This window comes from Monoraphidium neglectum (assembly GCF_000611645.1).
Source record: "Monoraphidium neglectum strain SAG 48.87 unplaced genomic scaffold scaffold02222, whole genome shotgun sequence".
NCBI classification, from domain to species: domain Eukaryota; kingdom Viridiplantae; phylum Chlorophyta; class Chlorophyceae; order Sphaeropleales; family Selenastraceae; genus Monoraphidium; species Monoraphidium neglectum.
In genome coordinates, this window is record NW_014011406.1 from 702 (window position 1) to 10021 (window position 9320).

Here is a 9320-nt window from a genome sequence, read left to right on the forward strand (position 1 = left end):
CTGCGCCAGGGCTTCATGAAGGAGACGCGCGTTTTCAATGTGTTGCGGGTGCCTGGCGGCGCGGAAAGCAGGGCACTAGCAAGAGGGTTGTCCGATCGTGGGCGCAGCAAAGTTAGCGAAGCTGTAGTTGCGGCGGCTGCGCTTCTGTAGCCCAGACTTGCAAGGGTTCCTTGAGATCGCTGAGGGGCGCCGATCTTGTTGTTTCAGGCAAGAGGCTGCGAGCTGGTGATGTGCTTTTTGCTCACAGGAGGGCACGAAGGAGAGCGAGCGCCGGGCAAGCTGCAAACCCACAGCTGCCATCCAGCTGCGTGGCCAGCGCCTGTACACTGGCACGCGTCAGCAGCGGCGTGTTAGCAAGCCGCCGCGCCAGGGAGCGCTGCACAAAAGCCTGAACGGTTTGCCGTGCCTCGTGCATGTCGCCGGCCACCGCGCAGCGCTGCAAGTTGCGCGCCAGGGCAGCCACGTCCCCATACAGGCCTCTGGGGAGCGTGCCATGGCGACCTATATCGACCTCCGCAATGACCACATTAGACGCGTTCATGCTGTTGCCCTCACGACGGAGCACCGGTGATGCCTCGAAATTAGTGAATTGCGAGGCAAAAACTAGGCTGTCTTATGTTCTAGGTGCGGTGAGTGGCCGAGTCGAGAAGAAAAAGAGCGGCGGGCGTATTCTGCTGCCATTTCAAACCAGGCGAGGTCTGGTCGCGAATCACCACTCTCGTGCCGACCGAGGCACCAAGTTGGTATCACCCTCTGTGTGACCAGGAAAGTGTGGACTAGACATCTGCTCGCCTAACATTGCTTTGAACAAAACAGGCAATAGCTAGTGAATCATCTATGGGAACCCTGATACCGATACCTTGTCAACTGTTGAGACGGCCACCTTCGTCAGATCGGTGTCTTCGAGGCCAAGCTCGCAAGCGCGACGTCATTCTAGGGTTTGCTCCCTTCACCACCGACAGCGCGCTGGGCCCTCGCGGCCCGCCACCCCCAGAGCCCCTGGATGCGGACGTGGCTGCCCTGGCGCGCGACCTGCAGCGCTGCGCCGTGGCCAGCGACACGCACGCGGCACGCCAAGCCTACCTGACCTTCGCCCGGCGCTGCCTCACACGGTGCTCCACCGACGTGCCACTTCTGACGCGCACCAGCATAGAGGCGCTTGTTGAGCAGCTGCAAGGAAGCTGCGGGTTTGCAGCCTGCTCCTCCCTCCTCGTGCTCAACGGCCTCGTGTGAGAGCTGACACCGGCTGGCTCCCCATGCCTTGCCAGCAACTGCAACACGCCAGCGTCCCAGCAGCACGGCGGAGCCCAACCTCAAGGGTCGCATCTGCTGCATGAGCGAGCGGCCCACCCCACTTGTCATGCCTCCCAACAGCACCTCCTCAATGCCCTCACCCTTGCTGACCACGGCACATACATACACCCTGCTTTTCGCGCCACCAGGCACCCCCAACGTCTTGAAGACGGGCGTCTCCTTTTTGAGGCCCTGGCACGACCCGCCCCCATGGCTGCCCTCATGTGGCTGCTGGTTGAGGCCACAGGGCCGCGCGGGGACGGCTGGGGCAGCGGCAGCACCGGCGGCGGCTCGGAGCCGCTCTGGCTGGCGACTGCCATGGATGGGGATCGCCATCAGATGGCCGTGCAGGCCGTCTCGCTGGCCGCCGGCGCGATGGGGCTGGTCATCAATCGTGCTGACGATGCGAGGGGCCGCGATGATGCCGACAGCAGGCAGCGGCGGTGCTCCGTGGTTGCGCTCACCGAGGCGTTCTGTGCGGCGCCTGGGGCCGCGGCAGGCTTTGTTGCCGCCGCCGCGAGCGAGGAGCTGCTGCGGCGGCCGACTGGACCGGTGTTGTCATTTTTCTGGCTGCTAAGCCACCTCGATGGCGTCGTGGAACCACCAGCTGCCGCGGAAGAGCTGGCAATACGCGTCGCCACGCAGCTGGAGCCGTGCGCGGCTGAAGCCGCCGCGCTGGCCTGCAGAGCGCTGCGGGCCGGGCTGGCTGGCTTTGGCGACCGCAGCTTCACGCCCCTGGGGCTGTTGCAGCTGCTGAGCTACAGCGCCGCCGGCGCAGCCGCTCTGATGCAGCGGCCGCTAGCGGAGGGGATTGGCCTGATGGTGCCCTTCCTTGCGCTGCCGCAGCGCGGCGACAGCCGCAGCAGAGGGGCCCACAGCGGCAGCGACGCTGAGAGGAGCGCATCAGCAGGTGCACAGCAGGGCGTGCCAGCCGGTGCGGGAAGCCAGATGGCGTGTCAGTCTGCCTTGGATGGCAACATTCTTATAACGATCGGCAGGGTTTTTAACCATGTAGCGCACATGAGGCGGGAGCACGAGCAGGGCGGCGCAGAGGGCGGGGTGCAAAGCGTCTGGTCAAGCGCCTCAAGCAGGGCTGCTGACCCCGAGCTCGTGCGCGCCGCGGTGGCGGCGCTCACAGGGCCGCTGCTGGAGGTCGCGGCCGGGCGGGGCGGCGCAGCAGGACTGCACGGCGAGGCCAGGCTTTGCATGGCTTTTCAGGCAGTGCAGGCCTTGGATCAGAGCGTTTGGAGCATCGGGGCTGGCGCCCCGCGAGCTCTAATAGGTCAAGAGCACTGCAGCAGCAGCAGGCCAGCTACGGCCGCGGGCAGGGGCAGATGCGAGGGCGAGGGCGAGGCGCTGCCCATTCATTCGCACCCCGGTTCGGCAGCGGCTCTCGCTGGGGTTCTGCACGCAGCGCTCGGGGCCGCCGACAGCAGCTGCGTCGGCCGCATGATCGTCGCCACATCTGCTACACTGCTGAACACAGTCGCCATGGCGTGCGGCGGCCCCGCGTGCACCCAGTGGTGCCGCGACGCGCTCGCGGCGCGGCTGCCCGCGCTGCTGCTGCGCGCGGCCGCGCAGCTCTCAGCCCAGCAGGACAACCCCCTCGGCGCCGCCAGGGCGGCGTGTGCGGCGTGCCTGATTGCATACACGGAACATGACGAGACTTCGGTGGCCAGGCAGGGGACCAGGTGGGCCCCGCCACCGCCAAAAAGCGCAAGGACAGTGACAGAGATCAGGTCCAGAGCGTTGGAGGCGCTGGTGGCGAGCGCCGGCGATGGCTGCCCGGAAGCTGCGGTGGTGGCAGTGGGGTGCGCCCTGCGCGCTTGCGATCGCTCAGGCGGCTGCGCGGCCGACCTGGCCGCTCGTCCTGGAGCCGCAACCGCCCTCGTGGGCGCACTCCTGCGCTGCGCGGCTGTGGCCCGGGCGGCCGGCCCCGGGGGCAGTCGCGATGGCCTCCGTATGGCGTACGGCGCAGTGCTGGCCGGGCTGCTGCTGACGAGGATTGCTGCGGCCGCATGCGAGGACGATGCCGAGGCCAACGATGTGGCAGAGCGGCAGTGTCAGTATATGGAAAAGATCGTTTGGGCCAACCTCAATGACAATCTTGAGAAGGCGCATGCGGCGGCAGAGGCTGCGCTCCTGCGGCTGGGTGCAGCCAGGGGGCGAGGTGGGGCGCTGGCGGCGGACGCGGAAGCTGCCCTGGGCTTCATGCGGCGCCGCGAGGCGCCGCCGCCGCTGCCGGGGCCGGGGCCCCTGCCGCGGCCCGACGGTCGGCGCTGCCTGGCGTGCGGCAAGGGGCGTGGTGACGGGCTGACGCTCAGGCGCTGCAGCGGCTGCAGGGCGGAGGGCGTGTTGTACTGCTCTGTGGAGTGGTGAGCCTGGGATGTTGGGTGCGACTCGTCGCCCCTGGTCGGGAGAGAATTGCAATTTGGGCGGGGACAGCAGCAACAGGGGACAGGGTATCAAGAGGATTGTTGCCAAAACCAGAGTCAGTATATCAGCATTGAGCATTGATGTCACAGTTAGGGCGGGGCCAGTGTATGTGCCTGCTGCGGCCAAAGCCAGCCGCACCACAAAACATCAGGGCGCCGTCCCCCTCACCACATTTTCCTTGCTGACGCCACCCCTCGCCCCGCAACCGCACGCGTGTGCTTGTGTCCTGAGCCCCGCAGTCAGCGCAGCCACTGGCGTGCCCACAAGGCAGACTGCCGCGCGGCGAGGGGCGGCGCTTGATCCAGAGATCGCAAAGGCGGAGGGTGGGCTGGAGGGGGGCGATCCATCAACGGGTGTGGCCATGTTGGCCACAGTGCACCAGGAGGCGGCGGAGTTTGACGCTGCAATGCATGGCGTTTGATTAGGGCGGGCGAGTAGTAGGGGCTTTTGGATACAGTTGGAATGATGGCGGTCACGCGCTCCTGGTGCCCAGCCGCGGCGCTGCCTGCCTTCATGACCCGCTGCGGTTGTCATGAGAAGTGACTGGCGGTTGGAAACCCCTGGATTATCTGTTGCGTGGAGTAAACGGCAGTCGTAGGCCTTTGAGAGCACAGACTTTCTGCAGGATAAACTGATGTTTGAGGACAGCTTGCTTTGATTACATAGGATTATTGCGGCGCAGCCCAGAACCTAGGGAAGCCATTGACAACCGCATCCGGCTGGCTTTCGGTTGTCCCCGCACTCAGCCGCACCATCACTGGCGCAACTCGTTGAGAAACAAGCTCAAACGGTCCTTGTCTCGTCGGATCACTTTTGTCGAGGACGCACTTGTACTCGTTAGGGCAACGGCACGACCATGAACGCCTCTGAATTATTCGCCATCGATGTCGGTATATGTCGCCATGGCCCGCCTCCTCCACAGCCCCTGGATGCAGACGTGGCTGCCCTGGCGTGCGATCTGCAGCGCTGCGCGGCGACCAGCGACATGCATGCGGCACGCCAAGCCCTCCAGACATTCAAGGAGCGCTCCCTGGCGCGGCGGCTCCCAAACGCGCCGCTCCTGACGAGCGCGAGCATACAGGCGCTGGCCAAGCAGCTCGACGGCAGCTGCGGGTTTGCAGCCTGCTCGGCGTTCGCACTCCTTCACGCCCTCCTGTGAGCGAAGCACACAGCCGGCTCGCAGCCTCTTACCTTATATGATGAGAGCAGTTTTCTTAAGCAATGCAAGCACAATGAGACAAGTCTGCACGTGACTGTAGCAGCTGCCGCACAAGCAACGTACGGCTCCATGCTGGCCCTGTTTGCTGAGTTGACAAGGGGAACCCGCCTTGCTCGCGCCCTGCGCTGCGCGCCGCCAGGCAACCGCACCACAATGAAGACGAGAGGTGCCTGTACAAGGCCCTGGCACGACCCGCCCCCATGGCTGCCCTCATGTGGCTGCTGGTTGAGGCCACAGGGCCACGCGGGGGCGGCTGGGGCGGCGGCAGCACCGGCGGCGGCTCTGAGGCGCTCTGGCTGGCGGCTGCGACGGAGGCGGACCGCCAGCAGATAGCGCTGTGGGCCGCCACACTGGCCGACTGCGCTATCAGGCTGGCCATCAGTCGTGCTTGCAAAGAGAGGTTGCGCGGCGGCCCAGGCAGCCGAGGCGATTGGCGCGCGGTGGGCGCGCTTGCAGATGCGGTGTGTGGGACGCCTGACGCGTTGGCGGCGTTGGTGGCCGCCGCCGGGCAGGTCGAGTCGCTGCGGCAGCCGGACAGCCCAGTGCACTCGTTGTTTTGGATGCTGATCCGTACTTGGGATCAAAGGGACCCGCCTCGGGTCTTTGTAGAGACAATGGCTGCGGCCGCGACGCAGCTGGAGCCGTGTGCGTGTGAAGCCGCCGCGTTAGCCTGCGGGGCCCTGCGCGCCGAGCCGGCCGGCGGCCGCACCGGCTGGCCCCTGCCCCTGGCGCTGCTGCAGTTGCTCAGTTTCAGCGCCATGGGCACGGCTGCGCTGCTGCGGCTGCCGCCGGGCGAGGGGCTCGAGGCTTTGGTGCCCTTGCTTGTTCTGGGGGAGCGCGGCGACGGTCGCAGCGGCGGCAGCAGCAGAACCGGGGGGAGCGCAGCGCCCCCTGCCCAGCAGGGCGCGCCAGCCGATGCAACAAGAGAGGCGGAGATCCGCTACAACGTCGTTTATGATGTTATCAATATCATCTACACTGTGTTCAAATACAGGGCGCCCCTTGGACAGCAGGGCCAGCAGCCGGGCGGCGCCGGCACTGTGCCGCCCAGCAGGACCCACCAGAGCGCATCCAGCGGGGGCGCTGGCCCCAGGCACGTGTCTGCCGCCGCAGCGGCGCTCACCGGGCCGCTGATTGAGATCGCGGCCGGGCGGGGCGCCGCGGCGGGGTTGCGCGGCAAGCCCAGGTGGTCGGTGGCATGGTTGGCTTTGCAGGCCTTGGAGCAGAGCATCAAGGCGGTGGATGCAGCCAAGCTGGCAGGGGGTGCTGGTGGGCCAGGCTTTGGTGCAGGTGTGGTGGAGCACGAACCCCTGGCCCTCTTCTTGTATCCCGGGTCGGCGGCGTCGCTCGCCTCCGCGCTGCAAGGCGGCCTCGAGGCCGCCGCCCGCAGCGGACGCGGCGACAAGGGCAGAAGCCCCGTCGCCGCGGCCGCCCAGCTGCTTTTTGCCGCCGTCACGGCGCCCCAAAGTCAAGAGCGCTCCTGCTGGTACCGCGAGGCACTCGCGGCGAGGCTGCCGCAGGTGCTGTTGCGCACGGCGGCGCAGCTCTCCACCCAGCAAGACGACCCTGCCAACGCCGCCAGGGCGGCCAGCGCCGCGTGCGTGATGGCGTACGCGGCCGACGATGAGTGTGTGGCTGTCGACACACGGGAAGAAAGGCGTGATGAGGAGGCAAGCGGCGAGCCCGTGTCAGGGATCAGGGCTAGGGCGCTGGAAATGCTCGTGGCGTGCGCCGGCAGCGCCTGCGCGGGCGCGGCACAAACAGCGGTGTTCGGAGCAATGTGCTCTCGTGGTTCTTTGAGCTGCGCTGCGGCCGACTTGGCCGCGCATCCCGGGGCCGCGACCGCCCTTGTGGGCGCTCTCCTGCGCTGCGCGGCTGCGGCGCGGGCTGCTGACCCTGGGGCCAGCCACGAGAGCTGCCGCCTCATGGCGGCCGGGGCAAACATGACTCCTCTTCTGCTGTCACTGATGGCGTGTTGTGCTGTCGGGGAGCCGCATGGTGAGGCCATGGAGGCGGTTTTGCGGCAGCAGCGCCGGCTTGCAGAAGAGGCAGTGCATGTCGCGCGGGGGGACATTGAGGCCGAGCTTGCAGCGGCGGAGGCTGCGCTGCTGCGGCTGGGTGCAGCCGGAGGGCGAGGTGGCGCGCTGGCGGCGGACGCGGCAGCCGCCATGGGCTTCCTGCGGCGCCGCGAGGCGCCGCCGCCACTGCCTGGACCGGGGGCCCTGCTGCAGGCCGGCAGTCGGCGCTGCTTGGCCTGCGGCAAGGGGCGTGGCGGCGGGGTGATACTCAGGCGGTGCAATGGCTGCAGGGCGGAGCGCGTGTTCTACTGCTCTGTGGAGTGGTGAGCCCGGGATGTTGGAGGCGACCCGTCGCCCCTGGCCGGGAGAGAATTGCAATATAAGCGGGGACCGCAGCAACAGAGGACAGGGTATCATGAGGATTTTTGCCAATACCAGGGTCAGTATATCAGCGTTGAGCATTGAGGTGACAGTGGTGACAGTGAGGGGCCGGTGAGCCTGCTGCGGCCAAAGCCAGCCGCACTACAAAACATCAGCGTGCCCGACCCCTCACCACCCTTTCCTTGATGATGTCACCCCTTGCCCTGCGGCCGCACGCGTGTGCCTGTGCCCCGTGCCCCGCAGCCAGCGCGGCCACTGGCATGCCCACAAGGCAGACTGCCGCGCGGCGAAGGGCGGTGCCTGATGATCCAGAAGTCGCGGAGGCTGAGGGTGGGCTGGAGGAGGGCACCCCCATCAAGGGATGTGGCCGTGTTGGCCACAGTGCACCAGGGGGTGGAGTTGGACGGGAGCTGCAATGTATGGCGTGTGTTTGGGGCGGGCGAGTAGTAGCGGTTTTTGGAAACACTCAGGGTGAAGTTGGCGTTCAGGCGCTGCCACTCGCAATGCTGCCTGACCTGCGGTTGTCATGAGACGAGACCGCCGACTGGCGATTGCAACCCCCTGGATTGTCAGTTGCATCGAGTAAGAAGGCAATCGCAGGCTTATGAGAGCACGGTCTGTCTGCGGTCCAAAGAATGATCTTTGATGACAGCTTGCTTTGATTACATCTACAGTGGCTTGCAGCGCAGCCCAGAAAACAATACCCAGGGAATGAGGAAAGCCATTGACAGCCATTTCGGGCTCGCTTTCGGTTGTCACCGCACTCAGTTACACCATCACTGGCGCTACTCGTCTAGAAACAAGCTCAAACGGTCCTTATCTCGTCAGATCACTTTCGTCGAGGATTCACTTGTACTTGTGAGGGCAACGGCACGATCATGGACGCCTCTAATTTACTTACCGTAGAAGTGGGTATAGGTCGCCGTAGCCCGCGACCCCCAGGGCCCCTGGATGCTGACGTGGCTGCCCTGGCGCGCGACCTGCAGCGCTGCACCGTGGCCAGCGACATGCATGCGGCACGCGAAGCCCTCCAGGCATTCGAGGAGCGCTCCCTGGTACGGCAGTTGCCAAACACGCCGCTGCTGACGCGTGCCAGCATATAGGCGCTGGTCGAGCAGCTCGACGGCAGCTGCGGGTTTGCAGCCTGCTCGGCGCTGGCCTTCCTTCTCGGCCTCCTGTGAGCAAAGCGCACGGCCGGCTCGCAGCCTGTTGTGTGAAATAGCACGATCAGCTGCTTCTTGCCGGTGCAAAATGATCCTTACAAGTCTGAATCTTATAACCGCAGCTGCTGCGTGAGTAACAGCTCCGCTGACCTTGCAGTGCCCGCAAGCGGACAACGCCCTTGCCCGCGCCCTGCTTTCCGCGCCGCCAGGCACCCGCTACAAACTGAAGACGGGACGTGCTTTTACGAAGCCCTGGCGCGGCCCGCCCCCATGGCTGCCCTCATGTGGCTGCTGGTTGAGGCCACAGGGCCACGCGGGGATGGCAGAGGCGGCGGCGGCGGCGGCGGCTCTGAGCCGCTCTGGCTGGCAGCTGCGACGCAGAGGGACCGCCGGGGGATAGCGGTGCTGGCCGCCACGCTGGCGGATGGCGCAATGAAGTTTGTAAGCATTCGTGCTTCGAACGCGGGGGGCAGTGACGATGCGGACAACAAGCAGCGGCGGCGCTCCGCCGTCGCGCTCGCCGAGGCGTTCTGTGCCGCGCCCGGAGCCGTGGCGGCCTTGATTGCCGCCGCCACGAGCGAGGAGCTGCTGCGGCGGCCGGACGGCCCTGCCTTCGGGTTGTTTTGGCTGGTGAGCCACATTGGGCAGACTGTGGCGCCACTGAGGGTCTCGGAAGAGCTGACGGCTTGCGTCGCCTCGCAGCTGGAGCCGTGCGCGGCTGAAGCCGCCGCGCTAGCCTGCCAGGCCCTGCGGGCCGAGGCGGCCAGCGGTCGCAACGGCTGCATGAATCCCTTGGGGCTGCTGCTGCTG

At 66.4% G+C, this 9320-nt stretch overlaps 1 protein-coding gene across 1 annotated transcript; it reads left to right on the forward strand.

Moving 5' to 3' along the window:
* Nucleotides 1–8719: 8719 nt before the first annotated feature.
* On the forward strand, nucleotides 8720–9279 carry MNEG_10204 (hypothetical protein; the record flags this gene model as incomplete). The annotated part of the gene is made up of 1 exon (XM_014041324.1): nucleotides 8720–9279. A coding segment is annotated over one exon (560 nt), but the record flags the coding sequence as incomplete, so codon positions are not given.
* Nucleotides 9280–9320: the final 41 nt, after the last annotated feature.